The following is a 24,933-nucleotide window of genomic DNA, read 5'->3' on the forward strand; positions in this document are numbered from 1 at the left end:
CCCAGCCTCCTGGACATTGAGGTCCATCTTCTCCAAGCTGTTCTCCAGCTGATGGATGTGCTGAATACCGAACAGGCTGCTCAGTTCTCACACATGCATCGTGATGTTTGCTCAGGCATCTCCTGAAAACGTCAAAGTCTACTAACGCCATCGACTGTTATCCTTCAAATGAATGGCAAAAGTCCAGATTCAAACATTTTTTCATAAATGTACTTACCTCAGGTGTGAGAAAACTTGGTTTTGGATTACCTGTACTACAAGAACAATTACTGACTTACATTTAATAGCAGATCGCTACAACTTGCAATATTACTTAAAAGGTTTCCTCAATGTATTGATTTTGAAAACAAGATATCCCAGTTTGTCTAATAATGTTCTTCATATTGTTTATTTGGTACAGCTTTTGCATGTCATAAGAAGAGCTCAGATGAGTGGGTATCAATGTTATAACAAGATATCAGTCAACTCAAAGCTGACATCAGGGAAACCATGGAAACTGCATAAAGATTGAAGAACATGAGGTGCCCTAAGCCCACGACTGTGAAAAAAGTCACAGGTTTTATGGATTAATCTTTCACTTCACTGATAGTTTTGTTTAGTAGATAAGACAACTGTTTTTAAATAAGCCCTTTGGTGTAGGAATACATTACAGTGTTACAAATGGCCAATTATGCCAAATGAAAGCAAACCATTCTGGATGCAGTTCTAACATCATCATTGGGCATAGATGTGATTAGAAGCACGTCGAAAACAATTAGAGACCGAGTCTACAGAAGATATCAATTAATGCAGAGAGCTGAGCTAATTTCTCAGACGGTAAAGATCTTTGACGACGCTGAGGGAAAGAGTGCGGTTCTGCTGTGCTAGGAAGCATAATCAGCTGAAGGGTTTAGTCACATAACGGGCTGCAGGAGGAGCACATGAGCCTGTGTGGACATGGCCAAGGGGGCTGGAGGAAACGTCCCGACGACATGGAAACTTTGAGGTTAGTGAGACAGGAGAGTATGTGGAGGCGCCAGAGACACAGCCGTACATGACGCATGTGTGTGGAGCCCAGGAGTAATGAGGGGACATGGTGTGGCTCAGGCCTCTGCTCCTGTAACCAGAAGGTCACGGGTTCAAACTCCATCCTTGGCAGAATAGTCACATCCTCATCGGGGCCTTGAGCATGACATGCCTCAGGAGTGCTAGATGAATGGCTGACCCAGTACTCAGGGCCCAAGCTTCCCTGAATGCGTTTGTCTTAAAAAACATTAATTATATATACAGGTGTACAAACTAAATATTTAATCTGGCTTCATGCAGCACTCTGGTTTTAAATTATTAAGCTGTGTCCCTTCACCCTAACGTCAAACGCTCTCCTACATGATCCTCCTATACACATCCACAGAGGGCAAAAACACAAATCTGCACAAAATATTTTTTAATTTATCGATGATACAGTAGCTTTGTGGCATCGTCATTTGTCTGTAGTAATCCAAGGTATGCAAATACAATCCAATGGAATCCAAGGTTTAAATGGTAAACCGTACTGGATATTCCACTCTCTGCTGCATTTCTTAGACACCTCTGATATTTCAGACGTAAAAGGTGGCACACAGCAGAATGGGGCAGATGATCTACAGGCTGACTATCTGGAGAAAGGGCTGCTTCCTCAAATGCCAGGGAGAGAGATGGTTTCTTTTAGTTACCTTTGGAAAGGCGAGAATGAACATGATCTGAAATGACCTCCTGGTCAGTGCTGTGGTGATGCCTTTGGACCAACCCCAGAGAGCGCAGGGTGCGGCCGGGCAACACCCCAGATGGGATGCGGCTCTGTCTCAGAGCATTAATAAACGTGAATGTGTGACTGCAGTAAAACGGAAGCACCAATAATCGGCAAGCGGCCAATCTGTATGAACAGTGAGGTACCATCGGCAACTATAGAAACAGATACTCTAAAAAGTTATATACATGCATAAGGAAAAAAGCCTTTTCACGCTATTCAAAGAGCAAATCCAGATGAGACTCGTGCTTAGCACCATTTTCACTGAGCTTTGGGCAGCTCCATCAGCCACCCACTCTGATCCCAGGTACCGTCTCAGAGCTGCATGACTGCCGTGTCTCCGAAATTCGCCCCCAGCTCTGAGTGTGGCCAGTGTACCATATTTGAAGCTGCCTGTGCATATTTCAAGCTGAAATCTGGGAAAAAATGGTCTTTTCTGATACATTTTGCTGCTGAGTTTAGCAATTAGTAACTGTTGACAAATCAATGCAGTATATTACCAGGTAGATTAGTTTAATCCAGTCATTGTTTTGATGTCTATTGTATTTAATCCATCCATTACTAATCTCATAATACATCCCTGTAATATCAGCCTCTTACTTCAGACTCAAGATCATTAAGCGTCCGTCTGCTCTTAGTGGCTGCTCATCGGTGAAGAGCTTGCAGACCTGGGAGAGCTCTACCTGACCTGGGGGGCCCAGGGCATCAGGCGGGATCCCACACCCCGGACACCAGCTGTCAGCCTCCCTACCACCCGGCAAACCCTGAAGTCATGGAGCTCAAGGCTGAAAAACAGCTTTTTCTCCAAAACTGTTCCTACTGCTACCTTGGGTTGTTTCACACTTGACTCTTTATTTACACACAAACTCTCAACTTATTTTTTATTATGAATCCTGGCGTTGGATTATTTATTGTTTAGTGTTATTGTTTTTTTTTTATTGTACAACAGTATAATGGTTATTTTTACTTTATATACTGTTTCTGTAACATTCCTTTGATGCGTCTTTGTTGTTGTGCACTGATGCATCTATTTTCATTCTAAAATATATTTTAAAAAATAAGCGACACCCCCCAGCCTCCTGTGGGGAGGGTGTGAGGGCCGATCGAGAGCTGAGATCCTCAGCGAGGTGTGGGGCCCTGATCCCTTCATCTCATTTCCATTTCTTCATCCTGAAACAGCAGAGGAGAGACAGTTATAATCCCCAGCCCCCCGTCTGCTTAATAAAGCTTAAATCAACAGATTTCACTTGATCATGTTTGTACTTCCTGTAAGCTGCACTGACGGTCAAGTAACATCCACACCCACAGCAGATAAATGAATGACCTAGGAAACACTGTGTTTCTATGTTTAACTTAAACCCGTGAGCCTTCCCTGTGTTTGCTGTACCGTAACACTCCCTGCCCCCACCCCATAAACTACAAAGACCTGATTTTAAATTCACCACTCATGCGCCGTCTACCTCCATCAGCCAGCAATTGCTCTGCACAATGGCTGCTTGACTCTTTTAATGTATAAAAGGTGCTTTTTTCATCTCGTACTCCTTTCATCTAGACCAAGTGTACATAAATGAATACGACTAAGTAAAAACATTTTTTATAGAGCACTTAAACTGATTTTTAACTGTGGTGCGACAAACATTATTATGTAACAGCCGGGTTTTATCTACCCTGATTTACATATTTTCATAAAAGTTTTGCTTTTGGTAACATATTTACGGGCGCTATCGCAGATTATAGTCTTAATATTATAAACCGGGGAGGGGGGAATCAGAATTTTCTGGAATATTTTGATACATGCATTTAAAAAACAGAAAATATGGTCATGTAGGAAATCTATAAAAGACTAAAGTGAGGAGAACATAGTCTTCCAAGCACTTTTATTATGAAAAGCGTGTTGTACATAAAATAAAAGATTAGGGATTTCGGCTTGTTTAATATCATTAACGATCTGCTGACAAGGGTTGCAGATCACCACAGTGTCCCTCAAATCTGTAGTACAGAGAAGGGCTTTGAAGTCTTCGAGTGGCACGGGCCTTTTTAAGTAGGAACACCTACGACATGCACATATTATTAATGCTACACGCCGTCATGAGTAATAGGGGAGCTAAAGTGTGCTCTGCGTTGAGGCGACATTTTAAGAGTGATAGCACTTAGTGATTCAGACCAATTACCGGCGTTTCAGCGTTCTGTATCCCTGCTGACTCACGGTGGGCTTTTCTGATTAATTTACAGGGGACCCATTCTTTTTTCTTTTACTTTTACTTTTTTAACATTACCAGAGGCTTTTACCCACAGCGAGGTATCTTTATAAAAAGCAGGATCAGACAGCGCCTGGAACACTTGGGGGTTAAGGGCCTCGCTCAGCGACCCAACGGTAAAATCACTCTGCAAACCCTAGGATTTGACCTGGTGACCTTCCGGGCACAGGCACAATGCCCTGACCTGTTAATCCACCCCCTTGTCACGTACCGTGTTGGCCGTCTCCTCCTCGGTGATTTCTCCGAGCTGAGCGGACGTGTCCATGTCAGAGAGAGCACTCTCCATGGCCTCCTCGTCATAGTCTGTCTGGTAGTCCGACTCCTCTGAAAGAGAGGAAGAGGAAGGCCCAGGGGGGGAGCGGGATTATGAGTGTGGGGGAGAACGGAGCACATAGGAGAAAGAGGAGGACATTTATGTCACTGGGTAACTAACAGGCAATTTTCTCATGCTGGGGACTGCAGTGGTCACCAGTGTGTGTGTGTGTGTGTATGTGTGTGTGTGTTGCCTTATTAACTCAAAGTTGTTCATATAATTTTCTTCCAATTTTCTCAGTTTGAGTTTGGGTACAAAACACTAATGGAGAATGTGAGAGCTGGTAACAAGGAACTGGGCCACATGGTATCACTGACATTCTGATCAGCACCATAGGCAGACCCTCATCCTGATGCTGTACATTTGTTATCAGAACCATGGATAGGACTCAACATGATTGACTGCTTCCCTGTGATTGGTACAGTACCATGTACCAATCCTGGGTCATGGTTCCTGTGATCAGGACCATGGACAGATCCCGCTTCACTGTTCTGCTGTGCCAGTCACCCATGGGTAGATCCTGCTTCACTGTTCTCCTGTGATAGTCACCATGGACAGATCCTGCTTCACTGTTCTCCTGTGATAGTCACCATGAGGAGATCCTACTTCACTATTCTCCTGGGATCAGCACCGTGGACATACCCTTACAGTTTCCTAAGGTCATTTGTACCAGCCCTGCTTAGTCTTAGTCATTGTTCTCCTGTGATCAGTTCCATGGAATATCCTGCTTCACTGTTCAACTGTGACCAGGACCGTGGACAGATCCTTCTTCACTCTTCTACTGCAATAGTCACAATGGGCAGACCCTACTTCACTCTTGTCCTGTACTCAGCACCATGCAATCATGCTTCATTGTTCTTCTGTAATCAGCATCATACACAGATCCAGCTTCACCCTTCTACTGTTATCTGTGTCATGGACAGGTCCTGTTTCACTGTTCTTGTGTGATCAGCGCCATGAGCAGATCCTACTTCACTGTTCTCCTATGAGAGTCAACATGACCAAATCCCACTTCACTGTTCTCCTATGAGAGTCACCATGACCAAATCCTACTTCACTGTTCTCCTATGAGAGTCACCATGACCAAATCCCACTTCACTGTTCTCCTATGAGAGTCACCATGACCAAATCCCACTTCACTGTTCTTCTGTGATCAGTAGCATGGACAGATCCTCACAGTTTCCTAAGGTCATTTGAACCGCCCCTGCTTGGTCTTTCTAAACCCTGCTGATACCATGATCCAAACCCACAAACAGAGGCAGTCTCACCTTCCACATAAGCATGTCTGACTGGCTCGATTCGGGACACGATTTCCGCAAGGTCTGTGAAGGATGCGTTGGGGCACGTGAGCACCTGAGTGAGGAGGCAAAGAGAGAAAAACCAGATGAGTCAGAGTGTGATGAGCCAGCTGGAAATGTCAGCTTCTCATCTGCCGCCTGCCGCCAGCCCACGAGTCGGCCCGGAAAGTTCCGGAAAACGACACATCAGCATGCCTGCTTGTCAGACTGCAAAGCCAGGTCTGTCTCAACCAGACTGGTGACCAGTCTGCACAAAGATGTGTGTTAGATACTGATCTGTCATTCTCACAGCTCAAAGATGTCTTTCAGTAAAGATTAAGTGAAATTTAAACACAAGGACGGTGCCCCTGCTCACATGGTTGCTCTTGGTCCTGTGGTACTCCTGGTGCCTGTCTTTAAGCATGCTGTCCACCACGCCGCTTCGCCGCCACACGTCGAACACTGTCTTCCCGTGCTGGTAGCCCACCTCCTGAAAAGCGGCACAGGGGAGTGAGGGGGCAGGGGGCTGCCTTGAATTGTAGTGTCAGCAGAGTGATGTCGCCGTTGGGCCCTTGAGTAAGGCCCTTTTGGCATATGGAAAAACTGCCTCTCTCCCCCACTAATCACCATCTCCCCAACTTTGAACCATCTCCCCCATGTCCTCTCTTTTCATGCCTGCTGGGTGCCCCCTCCCACCTCACAGAGCCTGTCCTCATTCTTCCACACAGTGTGTTCTGTCTCTTTATATGGCTGTAATACTGTACAGAAGACTCTGAGCTAGCAGGCCCTGCATTATGGTCCAGCTTCAGGGCTCTCCAGGGTGGGCAGGTCAATACCATGTTCCTCCACCTGCCCTTCCTGCATGGATTTATTGTCATGCTCCTGAGTGAGGTACTTAACCTGAGGCTCTGTGACCCGTCCATAATGCAATAAGGAACAGGACGCTCTGTGCATGTCCAACCGCAAGTTTGCTGCCGAGAGCTAACCACACAAACCACAACGTGGGGTAAGACCACCAAACGTCGCTTGTGGAATCCTGCAAGGGCGCTCAGGAAACAGATATCAGCCTGAGTGGAGGCAATCAGGGTCTTACTGAGAAACATTACGTCTGACTGGTGTTATATATAATGAGATATGGTTTCCCTTCATGCAGGGTTACAAAGTCCCCGGACCAGTTGGGGTTTAAGGGCCTTGCTCAGGGGACTAATGGTGACATCACTCTGCCAGTTCTGGGTTTTTGAATCATCGCCCTTCGGATCACAGGCACAAGATCCTTACCTGCTGAAAGGTATTATTACCTGATGTTTGTCAGTTCAAGCCCCAGGAGCTAATCTGTTCTAATATTCTTGAGGTGGGTAATGTACAGCTTAGTGAGTTTCACTCCTGTAGTTGGCAGAGTAATCACATTACCCCCCTCCTGAGCCCTAACCTTAACACTGTACTCAGTACTCAGACCCTAAGCTTTCCTCACTTACTTGTTTCTTTGGACCAAAGCATCTGCTGAATAATTAAATGTAAATGTTACTACTCTAGTAAAATACATAGTGAAGTTAAAACGGAGATCTAGAATGATAAAGCTCGATGTTGGAGGGTGATGGTGTCGAGAAAAGAAGACTTAATTTTTAAAGCACCTTTGTTTACATTTTGCCAATAGAGACACATACCTTAATTGCACAAAGTATCTTGAATCAGCCTGAGCGAGACAAAAACACAGAGAGACTGAGATAGGGATGGAGAGAGAGAGAGTGAGGGACAGGGAGAAAGAGAGACAGAGAGAGATAGAGACAGAGATGGGAAAAGTGAAAGAGAGTGTGTGTGTGAGAGAGAGATGGTTTAACGGTTTAAAACACATTTATCGAACCATCCAGCGGATCAAAGTCACAATAAAGGAGCCACGTAGCCCAAACCCCCCAAACATCCCAACGTCACGATATAAGAATGATACACATCACCAATGAAACACCAGGGTACTATCATCAACCACCGAAGCCAAACCCTTGTTTATGCACCATTTGCGTGAGAAAAGGTCGATGTTATCAGTAACTCGAAAGAAGGCATGTTCCACTCCAACCCTGGATTCCACTAAAGCCTGAAACATGTCGACTATGTCTACACTTTGCCCTTCCGCCTCTAATCTGTTGCTCTTCCATATGGCCAGCTTTGCTTGGCCAATCAGAAAGTTTAAGCAGGTAGACAGCTCCTTCTGACGTCGTGAATAATCAACCCCAAGAATAACTAGTTCCTTAGATAAAATGAACCCAAGTCTGCAAAAGACTCTATCCATGAGTTGAAAAAGAAAGCAATTTCAAACAGTCACAAAAACAGTGAAACAATGTGTCTGGTACATTACAAAGATTGCACAAAGGAGAAAGCTGTGAACTTCGCGACAAAGACCTTAGTGGCCATGGCACAATGCAGCACATGCCACTGAAGGTCGCCAGAGCGTTTGGGAATAGGACTTTTATACAGCACCCTCCATGAAGGCGACAATCTGGCTGGTAGTAAAATGAGTCCTCCATTTCGTATCAGGTTAAAATGCACACGCTTAACAATGAGAGAGAGAGAGAGGGAGATGGAGATGGAGATGGAGACGAGGTCAAAATCAGTTAGACTCACAGCAATCTCGTCGAACTTGCCAAACTCCAGCGTGCCGTAGCGGTCAATGGGCGGCCGGATGTACTCGCAGTACTCGCTGCTCTTCATGGCCTCCAGATGCTGCACGCAGCACACATAGGCCAGCCGCGTCTGGATCTCCGCCATGTCCAGCACCTTCACGAGAGCCGTCAGATGAGCGCCACTGAACACGGCAGCCACTATCCGAAACCAGGCCGTGTGAGGCCTCCCACCTTCACTTTCTCTGCCATGGGGTTGAGCCGTTTCCACAGTAACCACCACCCTGACAGGGAGTCGCCATAATTGGTCAGGTGGGTTTCGTCCTGGTTGCCCACGTCAACGGCAATCACCACCTTGGATCCCATGGAGCGCGCCACATCCGCTGAAAGGGAGTGGGGGTGGTTATACTATACATTACCCAATAACACAGGGCCCAGAAAGGAACCAGAACACATCGTGAATACGAGTAACCCTGAACACACTCTAAGCATAGGTAAACCTGGTCAAACAGTGAATACAGGGAAACCTTAAGATACTCTAAATACAGTTGAACCTGAACACACACGAAAATATAAACAAAATCCAAAATATAAATCCGAACAAATTGTGAACACACATAACCTGAACACAATATGAATGCAGGTAAACATAAACACACTCTGAATACAGGTAAACCGGAACATACTGTATCTTGAATACAACTAAACCTGCACACAGCCAAACCAGAAAATAGCACAATGAGGGAAAGATGAACTCAGCCCACCGGGCAGGTTGTTGATGTAGCCCCCGTCCATGAGCAGATGTCCATCTTTAGGGTCACAGAGGGGGGGCAGGTATCCCGAAAGTGACATGCTGGCACGGATGTACCTCCACAAAGACCCTGCAAGGGGGCAGGCCTGGGGGGTTAGCTGTGCATGCCAGGAGGAGGGCAGCAGGCAGCAGCAGAGACAGCTGGGAAATGGGGGCTCACCATCTGTGTGCACCCTCATGGAGGAGGCTGTGATGTCAGTGGTGATGTTGAAATATGGGATCCACAGGTCCTGGGGGAGGTAGGAAGGGGCTGATCAGCGGCAGAATGACCCATCAACAGGGGCTGTAGCCACATACATCCAGGGATTGAGGGTTTCATTCAGGCACCTACTAAAAAGCTAACACCAGTGTTTAATGCTTTAGCCAGCCCACTGGGACCGCCCCTCGGATAGGAGGCGGGGCTAAATGCAGCTCAATAACAAGGAAGTGGACTCGTTTCCCCAATCACACTGGTGGCTGAAAGTGAAATGCCTTCGTACCTGAGAATCTCAACTGTGTCAATTACGATTGCACCTGTTACTTACAAGGCTGAAACAGCCAAAAACCCACAGCTAATCTCTTACTGACAAAGCGTCTGAACACTAGCTTTTCATGCTTTGATTTACACACACCGAAAGAGATACCTTTTTAGATCACCCTTTTCTTTTTACAGCTGTTGTAATACTTGCTATTTCAACATAAGGTGTTAATTTTCCTATCTGAAGGTATGGAGAAAGCCGACCACATTCCCATGATGCCGTGCAGGAGATGGGAGCTTTCGTCACACGATGAAGATGGGCCTAAGGCCGAGCTTCCTATCAGAACAGACCACTTACTAGCACTGTGAGTCTGAGAGCTAAAGCTTCTCCAAATACGGAGGGATATTGAGAGAAATTCAAAGCAGAGAAAGAGAGAGAAAAAGAGAAAGAGAGATGGTTTAGCCAGAGCAACAGGGAGCAGTATCTTTGAGCTATCTTTGAAATAACAGAACAGAATCGACTCTGACACCCATACAGTGGGTTAGCAGTCGGTATGGAGTCTGTAAAGTCACAGGTTCAAATCCCAAGGCCGACAGAGTAAGCTCTGTGTGTGTGTGTGCGTGTGCGTGTGTCTGTGTGTGTGTGCGTGTGTGTGTGTGTGCGTGTGTGTGTGTGTGTGTCTCCTGGGATGGCAGGATGGGCTATGCGGAAACCAGAAAAATTCCAATGTGTTTGTACAAAATGGCAAATGTATCATTATAAGCTTCCATACCGTGTATATTTAAACTGTGGGGGGGAGGGTAGTATGTATCTAACACACCCTCAATAACTGCTGCATTTGCTAGGGAGCCGAGTCCAACCTGCCGAGGCGATGCAGGGCTACGCGGCACTAAGCAGAGGGGAAGGCAGCGTCACACACCTCAATCTGCTTGTCCTTCAAGACGGAGCTGATGCTGGAGTTGAAGGCAGCCCCAGAGAACATGGATGTAACAGGGTAGGTCAGGTCCAGAACCTTCTTAAACACCGATGTCATCTCCTGAAGGGCCGGTGGGGGTGGGGGACATTTTAATTACCGTTGCTGCTTTCCTTGCCCCGACAATGCTAATTTTCAAAGGTAATTACGTGTTCTGCCAATCACAGCCCTGCTCACCATGGCCCACTCACGGGCCCGCAGCCTCATCCGGTTGCTGCTCCTGTCCTCTGCATACAGCGCCCCCATGAGAGAACCCACAGAAGTGCCGCCCACCATGTCCACGGGGATGCCGGCTTCCGTAAGTGCCCGCAGCACCCCCACGTGGGAGCAGCCCCTGGACCGATAGAGGGGCGTGTCAGAGTGGGGGCGACTCACAGCTGACACAGACATGACGCAATCGCCCAGAGCCATACCAAGGAACACAAGCAGGAGGCTGCCATTTTTAGAAACTGGTAAAAGCACCAATCAGGGAGCGGCAAGAGCAGGTCAGGTGCCAATTGACAGACACAAACAATGTGAAAGGCAGGAGCTGCTGTCAGATTCGGGAGATAATCAGAACAAGCTCCCCCAGGATTCAGCAGTGGACAGGGGAGAGACAGGGGAGGGGGAGGCAAATTAATGAGGAAGTGAGGAAGGACCTTTCTTGCAGGCACCTGCTAGGCGAGATCCTCCAATTATCTTACCTGCAAGGAGGCACAGGTGAGTGTCATTACCTGGCCTGGAGCAGGAGCCTATTTTAGGTCAAACTGATTTTCTTTGGGCCAATTAATTACCAGTAAAAGGCTGGTATCATTATCTGTGGGTTTCTAGTCTTTTCCAGATGATAATACAGATCTGCTAAAGCAACCGCAGAGTAAGTCAGTGATATGGGAAAAGGCGCCATCTGTCTGTCATGGTGAATAAAGGTGACAGATCATCAGGGTTTTAGCGCTGCCCTGTCCACCCAGTAGGGGGAATCCTACCTGGCTCCACCGCCCCCAAACACCAGGGCGATGCCGTTGCCAGTGAGGACTCGGGCAAGGCGAGAGAAGTCGGAGTGTTGATCGGGTGGCTTCTGGGACAGCCGCTGATACATCTCTCTCTGGTGTTGGGGAGCATAACAGGAGTGTAAACATCACAGAGCGCAACCGGAGTGTAAATGTCACAGAGCGTAACCGGAGTGTAAATGTCACAGAGCGCAACAAAACGGTAAACGTCACAGAGCATATCAGGAGTGCAAGAGTCACAAAGCGCAACATGAATAAAAGGAGTGTAAACATCACAGAGCGCAACCGGAGTGTAAATGTCACAGAGCGTAACAAAATAGTAAACGTCACAGAGCATATCAGGAGTGTACGAATCACAGAGCGCAAAAGGAGTATAAATGTCACAGACGTAACGGGAGAATACATATCACAGAAAGTAATGGGAGAGTAAATGTCATAGAGTGTAACAGGAGTGTAAGTGTCATAGAGTGTATCATGAGTGTAAATGTCACTGAACATAACATGAGTGTGCAAATGTCAGCGATTATAAAAGGGCACATGGAGGAGCAAAAGTTGAACAAAATTTGGGGGATGGGATTTTCTTTGGGAGTGTTAAGCCTAATTTTAGATGTCTTCATGTTTGGTGGATGACCTGGAATGTTCTCCCCTCCAGCAAGGGGGGAGGCGGGCAGCTGCAAGCAGCCGAGGGCGACATCCCATGAGATCCCATGGGATTCTGTGAGATCCCATGAAATCGATCCCAAGCAGCACGGCCTTGACCAGCCTTCTCCTGCGCTCTGTGCCCTTTCCATTTTAGTGTTGTGGAGTGGGAGTGAGGAGCTTATTTAGTGGGAAATGGTGTCTCAGTGCGGCACTATTTCCGTTTTTTTGTACGAGAGGCGCAATAAGAGAGCAGCTGTGTAACTGATCAGCTAGCGGTGCTTGGCTCACCAGCTTGGGCAGACTTCTCCTGGAGAACAGCCTCCGAGGGCAGGACAGGTGTAGGTGTCTGGAGATCCAGCTGCGCATGTTCAGCCAGTCTGCTGTGCCCTGGGGGGGCGGCCCGTCCTCACGGTGCAGCAGGACCAAGTGTTTCTGGGCCCTGACGGCGCTTCCCTCCAGCATGCGCTCCAGCTGGGGGGGTCAGGTCAGGGAGGTTTTTGGCTGGGATTCTCCGTTTAAAGGGACAGCTTCTGAAAGTGAATCTGACCAGTAATAGTCACGATCCAGGGCTGTGTACCAATAAAGGTACTCAGCTTCTCTGGGTTACAAACAAGGCTTTATGGGGAATTTTACACCATATTCCATAATTTAATAAAACTCAGCATACCCTTGTGTGAGTATATCTATATCAGTTTTTCAGGCTAATAAAAGCATTATGAATTCAGTTCAATTAAAATGTGACAGCGAGACCCACATGACTGAAGTCGACACCCCAAAATACTCAAAGCACATCAAAGTACTCCCTCCTCTTGTAGTTTAATGCCATCTCGCCCCATCCATCCTTTTCATTCTAATTACCCTAATTAGGGACTGTCTGACCGGCATTCTGATTTGCGGCGTCTCTGATCCCAGCTCACGCTACTGTTGAGTGAGGAATGGAGACGCGGGGCGGTGAATGATAATTATTCCCCTGGAATAATTCCAGCGGGTTTTGATTTCCCGTAACTCTGATTTCGGTTCAAACAGATTACAGTCTGCTGCTAACAGAGCGTGACTGAATAGTCATGTTTTGCGTGTCTGTGAGGGGTGATTATTGAAGCAGATGCCTTGCTGCCTGTGTGATTTACTTTCTCTGTCATGGTTTGACTGCTGAATGTTAACATGGTTAGACCATGGTCACATCTGGAGAAACACAGCGGCACTGAACATGAGCAGCAATAACCCACGGGGCTCCAGCGGGTGTTCGGGGCTCTACATGCCCCTCTCCCTGCTCCAGGTACCCCCCCCCATGCCCCCCCACCCTCCCCCTCCCCGCCCACACCAGGTAGACCCCCACCTCCCCAACCATGGGCTCCTGTTCCCCCAGCCCCACGATGACGATGCAGTCGGCTTGTCGGATGCAGCGCTGGGTCCAGGCGGTAAGGGAGCCATCAGACTGGTAGAGTACGATGCGGTGAATGTCCTCCTGGTGACCCAGCCAGCTGGAGAGGCGATACTCGTGCGCACTGCACGACAATGTGTGGGGGAGGGGTGGGGGGGGGGGGCTTAGGCAAACACACACAATCCAGCAGCACTGTACTCATCTACGGCCCATACCCTCAGCCAAGCTCCAAGGGCTGGCCGGCAATCTGAAATCTGCCCTCCCACCTGCCAAAGCAGGTGAGTAAACAGGGGGATTGTGGGAAATGCAAAGGCTTCTGGGTACAGTTTGGGAGACTGACCTGTCGAGGGCAGTGGTCCCCAGGCGCTGCATTATGATGTCACTGGTGAGCAGCAGGGTGGGACCTGGAGGGGTTTGAAATTAGACCGTTAGCTACCATCACCTTCATCACCCTCATCATCATGCGTGATTAGCACACCGTGGTGACAGTGCCCAAAATGTGCTAATTCACCCTTTTACCCCTATCCATTTTTGAGCATTTTGAGCAATTTGCAGGCACTACAAGTATAATCCTATAAATGTTGAGATGAGAGTCTCTTTGATGCGGGAATGCAGGGGTTTTCATTGGGGACCTTTCTATGGCTTAGTACTGTGAAGGAATACAGGGTTAGTGCCAGGCGGAAATGGGTATCTTAGATTCTACTTCCATTCATAACTTATCTGATTTAAGTTATCTGATAGACAGCAATTATGGCATTCCTCTAGAGTCTAATGCATAATGTTCATTGCTATCATTTTTCCGCCTAAAGTGAAATTGGAGAAGCAAATCAGTCGGCATTTTAGCCTCAAACCAACCAAGACAGTAGCACATTGAGTTTACATGTGAAAGGTGTTCAACTTACACGATGGGCGCGTTCTATTTCAACTGATTTGAAGGAGCTCGACATCAAACATACATACAGTATACAAACTGTTGTGAATAAATATTACAAAAATATCAAATAATTGTCTTCCTAATAAGGAGAATGCTGTGTTTTGTTGCTAATCGTAGCAGAACTCCAGCCAATTTTTGAGTGATTTTCTATCCCTTGACTTATAGGCTTATTATAAATAAATTAGAAAAAAAAAAAAATTTCCCTAGAAGGGTAATACATGGATCATTGTGGAAGCAAATATGTGCTTTGTTTTCCATCTAAGGTGAATAATAATGATATATTATGAATTAATAGGGATGCGTTTTAGTCAAAAATGTTTAAAATATATGCCTCATTGTGCACAGGATTACTCTGGAATACTTTAGAGCACAATGTTGCAACTTGGACGATCAAGTAAGTTCTCTCGATTCCAACGATATGTGACTCGTGTCTGTGTGTTACCCCTATCCAAAGCTATGATACTGAGATTAAGGGGTCCGAACATCAGCGTATTTTACGCTTGTCAGGTTCTACGGATTAAAGCAAGTGAGCGACGGCACCGATGGCCCCCAGGGCGTGCTGCAGCTCCAGCGAGAAGGCGGCAAGTGGCACATCCTCTGACACAGGCAGGACGGACACAGTGCACAGGTTTGAGGCTGGGTTCACTGTGTCCCACTGGCTGAGGGGGGGGTGCAGGGCCAAGCCATGAGCTGGGGAAAAGAGCAGGGTCAGGATGGCGTGGGAGAGACAGACACAGATACACATTGGCACATACAGACACACACAGGCACACAGAGATACACAGACACACACAGGCACACAGAGATACACAGACACACAGAGATACACAGACACACAGAGATACACAGACACACAGAGATACACAGGCACACAGAGATACACAGACACACACAGGCACACAGAGATACACAGACACAAACAGGCACACAGAGATACACAGACACTATGACATGCTGTCTATGACCCTATGCTGTGTAGCACCACCCAGAGGGGCTGCTTTTGATTGCCAAAGGCTCTCTTGTCAGTAGCCATATTGCCTGTAGGGGGCAATGTAACAGTGGTGGCAGAGCTGCACATATAGAACCTGTGAAAGCACATTCACTGACCTGCTAGAGGTCCACTGACTCGCTGCAGGTTTCCCAAGATCTTCTGGCCAAGCAGGTGGATTAATCGCGTCACCACCTGTGACAGGGAGTCTGAGCAGGTGAGAGCGGGATCGGACAGATCGGTTTGGAGATTGATGCCAGAATGCAATCACAGGTCAGGGGGGTCGTACCTGTGGGTAACGCCTCTTGATGGAGCTAAGTGCCCCCTCTGGGAATTTGGCCAATTCAGAGTCCCGCACCGCGTGTACCGTGGTGGCCCGGTTCTGATGGGTCAGCGTCTCCACCTGCGTGAGACCAGAAGGAATGCAGTAGGGATTTGGATGTCTCTCTCCGCCAAACAGTGTGACTCAGTCTTCAAAATCAGTTCAATTCAATTCAATTTCAATTCAAATTCAATTCAATTCAATTTCAATTCACATTCAAATTCAAATTCAAATTCAAATTCAAATTCAATTTCAATTCAATTAAAATCATTCTAGTTCAGTTCAGTTCAATTCAATATAATTTTTATATAGTGCATTTTTACATCACACTGCCTCAAAGCACTTTACATTGTCCCTGCCCAAAGCCCCCAGGTGGTGACTTTGGCAAGAAAGAACTCCCTAGAAGGAAGAAACCTTGGGAGGAATCCGACTCAAAGGGGGAGCCCATCCTCCAGGGGGCAGCAGAGGAAGCCCTAACCCTAACCAGACCCAAAGGGGGAGCCCATCCTCCAGGGGGCAGCAGAGGAAGCCCTAACCCTAACCAGACCCAAAGGGGGAGCCCATCCTCCAGGGGGCAGCAGAGGAAGCCCAAAACTGCAAATGCTCTATGGACTGTAGCACATACACAAAAGGGGGGCCATTGATCTGGCCTCAAAGCTGTGTGCTTTCCAGCCTTAGCAGTTTTTGTTAAAAGTAATGGAAATGTTTCAGAACAATCTCTCAACAGAGTTATACTCAGTGGGTGTATAGACAATAACGGTAGCATGTGGAAATAGGAAAACGCGGAATAGTGGTAGTTGCCAGTACCCCGTCACCTGACACAGCGACCAACACCGGCTTCTCACACACTGTGCTGTGTGGCATCGCTCTCAGGGGTGGCCTGGAAGTGTACGCGTGGGCATGTGCTGGAAAGGGCATAAAAGGAAATTGCCCATGGGGCAACGAATTAGCAAACCACTGGGGCAAACCCCCCACCATCGTGGCAAAGTAAAATCGAGGAGTGGTTGGGGGGAGGGGGGGGCAGCCTGCCTGGGACGCCACCTGTCTGTGTTTGCAGCCATGCCTTGGGTGCCGGCTCTCACCACGCCGATGAGGTCTCCTCGCCCGTACTCCCCAATCAGCTCCTTCTTGCCGCTCTCCTTCATGATGACAGAGCGCAGGCGGCCGCTCAGGACAATGAAGGTGCAATTGGACTTATCATCCTGCCTGAAGAAGGGGGGGGGGGTGCGAAAATTAAAGAAGTCAGGCGACCGCGGGGACACCAGCAAACATTTCCGGTGCTTACCTGTAGAGGGCGCGTCCAGCCTCTACCGCCATCCAATCCAGCGCAAAGTCGATCTGCCGGACGAACGGGGAGACCCTCTGCACCACGGAGTGGGCCATGGTCAGGACCACGCCAGGCTCGGCTCTCATGATGCTGGAAGTGGACACGCAGACGCAGACACGCAGACGCAGACACGCAGACACATGGTGTGGTGAAACTGAAAACAGCCCAGAACACATGCTGGAGCAGATGATAAAACGCAAACATGCACTTTGAGACCTGCACTATGAACACACACACACACACACACACACACACACACACACACACACACACTCACACACAGCATCTCCACCCTGAATAGAATCCCTGCAGCTCCAGTTTCAGCGGCTCTGGCCCACTGGCTACGCACTGGTAGAAGTTGGCCTTGGTGATGGACAGGAAGCTGCAGTCCCGTTGCGCCCTCACGCTGAAGATAAGCGGCTCCCCCGTCAGCACCGCCAGCTGGCCCACCATCTCGCCAGGGTGCGCCACAAACAGGCACGTGTCCTCGTCGCGGTCGATGACGCGCTGGTAGACGTGCAGCAGGCCCGAGATCACGAACTGCACGCTCATGTCCTGGACACACACACACACACACAGGTTTGTAATTATATGTTTGTGGGGACTCTCCATTCATTTCTATGGAGAAAACTCTAATCCCAAACAAACAAAATACGATACTTTTGGCATTTTTCGTTTTTTGATTGCATTCATCTTTCTGGTGGCCTGAAATATGGCCCCCACAATGTCAAAGTAATAGGTTTTTATTACATTGTGGGGGGTTTGCGGTTCCCACAAAGTAATACAGTGAGGAAAATAAGTATTGACCGTATCAACATTTTTCTCAGTAAATATATTTCTATTGGGGCTACTGACATGAAATTTACACCAGATGTCGGTAACAATCCAAGTAATACACACATGCAAAGAAAGAAAAAAGAAAGAAAATGCTTATTTTCTGTATAAAGATAATCCAGATACACACACAGCCAAAGAAGCAGTTCATTATTTACAGTATCCAAAGCGATGAACAAGGGCAGGTGGTTATGGGCCTCGCTCAGGGGCCCAGTGGTGACATCACTCTGCCGAATGAGGGATTTCACCAAGCCAGTATCAAAGAGTCAAACCAGCAACCACAGGCACAGGCACTTACTGGGCCAGTGAAAGGCCTGACAGCCCCAGGAAATACAGCCGGGTGTCAGATGAGCATGTGAGGCGAGTTACTCTGAGGCAGGCAGCCGTACTAGTCAGGTGTGTATCAAATAAGCCTGAAATCCCTCTGACCTGGTCACCCTGCTTTGCCAGCACAGAGCCCGACTTGACGTGACGCAGGTCCACACGGCCCTCCAGGACACTGGCATCCTGATTGAGGCAGAGACACAAACAGATGGGCTGGTATAACATCAGAGGAGCAGACAGAGGGCTTGACGCCAATGTATATGTATATATACACAGACAAGCTCTCACTCTCAGCTGTAAGAAGTTAAGGAGGTCCTTCTTCGCTGCCTGGAAGATGGCGTTAATTCTGCTGTGATGGAAGATGTGCTCACGCTGCCCCCTGGTGTCAGCGTAGTGGAACAGGGAAGCAGGGGTGTGCTGCATGTTTATGCTCTTTTTCAGGATGGACTTAGACGACAGAGGAAGAGGAGAGGAAGAAGGAGAGAGCGAGACGGAGAGACAGTGAGACAGAGAGAGAGGGAGGGTGTTCACCAGGAAGTTTCTGTGAAGATGATGAAAAGCCTCACAAGGGAGGCCAAGCCTATGGGTCAGTTTTTAGAGTTACCCTGTGTATGGGGCTGGAGGGCACATCCTCGAGAGGGGCATCGGCTCGCTCGCACACCATGCTGACATCAGCGCCAGGAGCTGCTGCAGGTCACAGAACGACAGGCGGGACTGAACGCGCTCATGTCACCAGAGCCACAGGGTGAGGCTACGCAGCGACATGCACAGGCGTGTGTGTCTACGGACGGGTAAGCAGACTGAACGGGCTGACAGAGACTCGGAGCGTGAAGGCGCTCTAGCGGGTACCTTCTTACAGCTAAAACGGCACAGCGCTCCCACTCACCTGGCTGTCTCCGGAAGGCCCTGGCAGGGCTGCCCTCCCCCATAACGGTGGCTACTGACACCAGTGGGACGGCCTGGCTCTCCTGGAGGAGGCAGAGAGCCATGAGCCTCCCTCCACACAGGCACCATAACACGTGGCCCCTCCCACACCCTGTTCACAATCAGAATACACTAATACACCAAAAAGTACGGGGAATTCAATTTGGCGCAGGCGATAGAATGTGGCGTCCGATTAAACATGCAGCTGAGACAAACAGAAAAACACAAAAAAAAACACAATTAAAAGAATTTAAAAATAAATAAAAAATATAAACAAGCAAACTACTGTACTTTAACAAGACCAACAATTGCTAATTGGCATTAGCCACATAAATTGACTACAAAATGGGAAGATCATGGCTGTAATAGCAGGGGAGGGTCACCGTGGGCATCCAGCCTCAGAACAAGCCCCCCGGCACCTAAAATTATGCTCATAAGCCTGTATCCTTCTCCTGTGATCGGGACCCAAATGCTGAGCTATGCCATCTCACCGGGTTGAAGAGCTCGCTGGTCAGGCCCAGGTAGTTGTGCAGAGCCAGGAAGGTGACCCTCTGGAGACGCACCATGATGATCTGAACCCAGCAGAGCGACAACAACAGCAAGCAACAGTCAAAACCAAGAGTGGGATGGCGCCCCCTGCTGGTGCAACAGTCAAAACCAAGTGTGGGATGGCGCCCCCTGCTGGTGCAACAGTCAAAACCAAGTGTGGGATGGCGCCCCCTGCTGGTGCAACAGTCAAAACCAAGAGTGGGATGGCGCCCCCTGCTGGTGCAACAGTCAAAACCAAGAGTGGGATGGCGCCCCCTGCTGGTGCAACAGTCAAAACCAAGTGTGGGATGGCGCCCCCTGCTGGTGCAGCTCACCCCCCCCCCCCCCCCCGATGGAAACTGGAGCCATGAGGAACCTTCTGGAAGGCTTTTCCTCTTTACAGAAGGCTGGGGCATGACGGGGCAGTAAGGCGCTCTGTGGGGCAGAGCGGGCTGCCCTCATGTTCAGTAAGTAACAGAGGCAGGATGCAGCATATTACAGCGACAGTGTGAAATCTTCTGTTTTTGAGAGAAAATAAACTAATTCCGTGGCCCTGTTTAGTTTAGGTGCAACATCCACATGGAGGTAAAGTGAAGGTGTGAATGGAGCCACTGGCTGGCTAATTACGATCTAACTGCCCCAACACGTGCTGAGTGAGATGCGGCACTGCGAGCGGCACTGCGAGCGGCACTGCGAGCGCACCTGAATTACGCGTATAAGGGTGTCCGGGTACTTCTCAAAGACAGCCTGGAAGGCGGTCACTGGCAGGCGGAGCACCGTGCAGCGTGATGCAGCCCGGGCCGACACCGTCTTATACGGGGCAACGTAGCCCTGGGGTGAGAGGATGACAGGGCAGCCATGACAGCCAACAAGAAGCACAGAAGAAGAGCAAAGCTCCCGCTTGCTAGACAGCAGACATCGTTCATCAGTGATTATTGTACACTACACGCTACCTAATGCTAATGGTGTAGTACAGTGAAGAGTGTTCATTGGTTTATTCTGTCTTGCTGTCAGTTGATCTATTCTATCTTAATAATGTTGTATTGTACCACAACACACCTGCGTAAAGTGCCTTGGGCTGGTTGTAATGAAAGGCGCTATATAAAAACACATTGAACTGAACAGAATATACGACAGAAGCCATCACAGCATGGAAAACACAGCTCCACCTGTCATGGACTACATTGACACGCAACGTGCCGGATGTGTGGCAGATGACCATGAGCGTAGAGCATGGTGGAGGAGAGATGAGGCCGCCGACTCACGGTGATGACGTCCAGAACGCTGAGCAGGCTATGGACGCTGTCTCCAGGGAGCACCTCCTTCACCACCACGTCTGTGCCGTCCTGCCAGGAGCAGGAGAAAACATCTCCCTCAATCCAGCATTATCGCTAGTTAGCATAAGGTGCCACAGAACCACGCCGCGCTCACATTCTCACGGATGCAGAGCTCCAGGCGGCCATCTTGAACCACGTAGATGCTGTCGTCCGTCTCGCCGGGTTGGAAGAGGTTCTCGCTCTCCTGTAGCTCCACAAACACCATGTGGCGGCACAACTCCAGGAAGACTGGCTTCTCGAAGTGGCCCAGCACCCTGGCCACCATTGGAGAGAGCCTCGGCAGTCAACCACATTGGCAGGAGCAGGATGCTATATAGTGTCTTCCAGCAGGTGGCGCTCACCTCACGTTCTTCAGCATGTAGAGCACCTCCAAGGGCAAGCGGGAGTTCTGGACATCAAACTCTGTCAGGTCGGCCTCCAACAGCGAGGAGGGGGGCTCCTTGGGCTCCAGGCTGGGGGGCTCTCTCCGTATCCGCAAGATCCTATGGCAGAAGGGCCTCACATTCAATGGCAAGACTAATAGCCGCAGCCAAGACACCGGCGTGTGGATGTGCCAGCGTTCAGCTCTCGCTGTGTATATGTACGTGAAGTGTGAAACTCACTGGTGGGCTATAGACATGACTTTTGCTCTCTTTCGGAGCCTCTGCCGCGATGCTGAGCTCAAGTTAGGAGAGGCAGAAGATAAGGTCTGTACCTGCAGGGGTGAGAAAGAGAGAGAGCATGCAGCAGCATGAGCGGATATTGCAGATGGGGCCCATCAGCTCTCTGCTGCCCTCTAGGGGAGCCAGTCTTGCAAGTGCAATCAGACAAAAATGTAGATTTTGCCAGTCACCTTTCTCATTATCTTCCTGCCATAGAAGAGCATCTTGTCTCTTTTCCGGAAGCGATAATGGGGAACGTTTGGCTGCTGATCTTCTGAGCACAAATCACACATAAAACATAGAGGTATACAAGGTTAAGGCTGCACTTTCAACTTATACAGAATATGTTATGTTCTAATTAATGAAAGCTAAGACATTGGGTTCCTTTAAATCAGAGCTAGATAAGATATTAATAACTTTAAGCTATTAGCTGAGTTCTCCCCAAATGAGCTTGATGGGCCAAATGGCCTCCTCTCATTAGCATTTACATTCTTGTTCCTAACTGCCATCTGAAGTGGCTGCCCCGCCTGCCAGCAAATTAATCTGTGTTTAATCCCATTAGTACAGATACACTAATCATGTTTAAACAATATATCTGTGTGACTACTCTGTTTAACTGGTCTTCATCCAAACAATCACTATATATAACTGAAGAGGAAGAAGAGGAGAGAGCTCACTGGCCAGCTTGTGTCTCCTGTAGATGATGAGCAGAACAAAGCCGATGACGGATAGGCCCACCGCCACGCCAATCAAAACACCCGTCAGCTACCGAAATGAAACAAGGGCACAGGTTTACCACTGCCATAACAGGCACGCTTCTCTGGGTCATGGCAAACTGAAAACGTGGGCAGACAAAGGGAAGGTGAACTTAGTGGATGTCAGGGGGAAATGCTTGAAAGCTCATTGCATCGGCTGCTAACAGCAGCAAAGGTGACCAGGTCACCATAAAGGCGAGTGTCCAGCTGAAGGCCTGGAAGGAAGGGGCTTGGCAGGACCAGCAACGACAGCCTCAGGCGAACAGTCACTCAGCGCACTGATCTCTTCCTCACCACAGAGGTGTGTAGTCCCTCCTCCACAAACCGCTGAAGCCGAGCCTGGATCTCACTGCCGATGGGCAGCATGGCCTGCAAAGCAAAACCAGGCACCTGAGGAGTCCAGCTTTCACGCAGTTAAAACCACGGAAAAACCAGCAGATGCCCGCTGGGATACGTCCCTGCCTGGGGGCTGTATGGGCGGGGTAAGGATTTCTCACTGGGTAAATGCTGCAGGTCTCATCCTCCTGGTCCTCCATCATTCCGCCGTAGACCCAGAGCTAGACTGCGACAGGTAAAGGATGAATTAGCCAGAACTTAGCATTTAAAAGCTGTGTTGCCCATTTAATAGCACTATGGATAAGTGTAACCAAGTTTGTAACACTACGGATAAGTGTAACTATATGTGAAACACCATAGATAAGTGTAACCATACGTGTAGCACCATGGATAAGTTTAACCATACATGTAAAACTATGAACAGTATAAGTGCAACCATACATGTAACATTACGGATAAGTGTAACAATATGTGTAACCCTACGGATAAGTGTAACCAAGCGTGTAAGCATATGGATAAGTGTAACCAAGCGTGTAACACTATGGATAAGTGTAACCAAGCCTGTAACACTACGGATAAGTGTAACCAAGCCTGTAACCCTACGGATAAGTGTAACCAAGCGTGTAACCCTACGGATAAGTGTAACCAAGCGTGTAACCCTACGGATAAGTGTAACCAAGCGTGTAACACTACGGATAAGTGTAACCAAGCCTGTAACACTACGGATAAGTGTAACCAAGCGTGTAACCCTACGGATAAGTGTAACCAAGCGTGTAACCCTACGGATAAGTGTAACCAAGCGTGTAACCCTACGGATAAGTGTAACCAAACGTGTAACCCTACGGATAAGTGTAACCAAGCGTGTAACACTACAGATAAATGCAAGTGCAACTTTCACAGCCTGAATGTCAACGCAAACAAGATTGCCAGCCCCATGGAAGGAAGCCACACAGCCCAGGATACATACATTATTTAGCAATTAATAACACCAGCAAATTAATAAGGATAAGTGCAGCAGCAGCAGCAGCCACGCAGACCTGTACTCATAGCCAGGCTAAAGAAGTTATTAATTACAAACCAACTTCTTAACTGAAGAATAACAGAAAGGAAACATGGAATGTTAAGAAAAATGCACACGCACAGTCCCTTCGGTGAACTTATGTACGTGTCCTGAGCCGCAGTGTTTCCAGTTATCTGGTCAGTAATGTACACACGACAGAGAATAGGTTACTACAGCGTTACTGCTGTTGAAGTCACACTGTCGCTACGCCTGGCTTGTAAACACATAATTATCGACATTGACACTCTCTGCCTCGTCCTGCAGACATGCTGAGCTCACTCAGGGGTGAAGTCCAGATCGACACTGTGCCTTAGTGTGTCCAGCTCCCTGTGTCTCTATCAGGGACTGATTAAATACATCAAGCAGCTACTGTCAAATGGATAAACACAAAAGAAACACATGACACACTGGGAAAAGCTGGTACACCCAAGAACAAGGAATGAGTGACATGGAGAGTGATATGCACCACTGGCTGACCTACAGCACCAGTGGGGAAAAGGAGACCCCAAGCCAGGAGGTCACCTCTGGCGGAGCTGTAAGCAGACACCTGCCGCAGCCCACAGTTTTTAGAGAAGTGGCTCTCCGTCTGACCTCTTGTACACTTGGGTCCAGAACACTGCCAGAGTATTGATGTTTATTCATCAACCATAACATGACCAACCCCCACCACCCCCGAAAACATCCTTGCCCTAAAGCTGAAATCCAATATGGGCAGGTTTCGCAATCTGATGAAGCTACTTGCTGCCCCCATGCGCGCGCACACACACACACACAAACTTTAATCAAGTAAAAAAAAAAAAAAAGCAGTTAAATCACCAAGCGCAGAAATAATAGCGCACAAACTTTAGCGGTAACAAAAAACTTGACAAGGAATCACGAGCGCAAACAGCACGTATACTAAAATGTACTGAGTTAACTGTTTTATACACTCTTCGGTTAAAGTTGTGCGCACTGAATTTTTACACTGAACCTACAATACCAAAGAAAACATACTCAGCTGACCCGGACAGGCCAATTAATTTCACTGCTGAAAAACAAGATGACATTTAAAAGTTACTTACTGACACCCCTGTGGTCACTGTCACTGGGCTGCACGAAACATGCAATCAGTGGCCCTGCTGCTGCACCGCCCCCATATGACGTCATG

The 24,933-nt window shown here is 48.3% G+C and overlaps 1 protein-coding gene across 7 annotated transcripts; it reads right to left on the reverse strand.

The window, feature by feature from the left end:
• Positions 1 to 1,408: 1,408 nt before the first annotated feature.
• pnpla7b (patatin-like phospholipase domain containing 7b) lies at positions 1,409 to 24,918 on the reverse strand. 7 transcript variants are annotated; one of them, XM_072707819.1, is made up of 35 exons: positions 24,848 to 24,918; positions 22,888 to 22,952; positions 22,685 to 22,759; positions 22,313 to 22,400; positions 21,827 to 21,906; positions 21,597 to 21,688; positions 21,336 to 21,476; positions 21,089 to 21,248; positions 20,923 to 21,003; positions 20,360 to 20,488; positions 19,621 to 19,701; positions 19,092 to 19,173; positions 18,810 to 18,892; positions 18,494 to 18,652; positions 18,311 to 18,388; positions 17,397 to 17,602; positions 17,006 to 17,137; positions 16,803 to 16,926; positions 15,688 to 15,801; positions 15,518 to 15,593; positions 14,951 to 15,100; positions 13,817 to 13,880; positions 13,432 to 13,600; positions 12,384 to 12,566; positions 11,430 to 11,548; positions 10,645 to 10,801; positions 10,414 to 10,530; positions 9,197 to 9,266; positions 8,990 to 9,106; positions 8,460 to 8,608; positions 8,230 to 8,382; positions 5,990 to 6,103; positions 5,605 to 5,689; positions 4,235 to 4,347; positions 1,409 to 2,935 (listed from the first exon to the last, which is right to left on the reverse strand). In XM_072707819.1, exons 2-35 carry the CDS (start codon positions 22,927 to 22,929, stop codon positions 2,912 to 2,914), a joined length of 3,807 nt encoding a protein of 1,268 aa, XP_072563920.1. In that variant the 5' UTR covers positions 22,930 to 22,952; positions 24,848 to 24,918; the 3' UTR covers positions 1,409 to 2,911. The 7 variants fall into 7 exon arrangements, with proteins under 7 accessions (XP_072563920.1, XP_072563909.1, XP_072563895.1 ...); XM_072707808.1 differs by having other exon boundaries at positions 21,827 to 21,909; XM_072707794.1 differs by adding an exon at positions 24,066 to 24,155 and having other exon boundaries at positions 8,990 to 9,266; positions 21,827 to 21,909; positions 24,848 to 24,886.
• Between the last annotated feature and the right edge of the window lie 15 nt (positions 24,919 to 24,933).

The sequence above is a fragment of the Paramormyrops kingsleyae genome, chromosome 2, assembly GCF_048594095.1.
Source record: "Paramormyrops kingsleyae isolate MSU_618 chromosome 2, PKINGS_0.4, whole genome shotgun sequence".
Taxonomy (NCBI): Eukaryota; Metazoa; Chordata; class Actinopteri; order Osteoglossiformes; family Mormyridae; genus Paramormyrops; species Paramormyrops kingsleyae.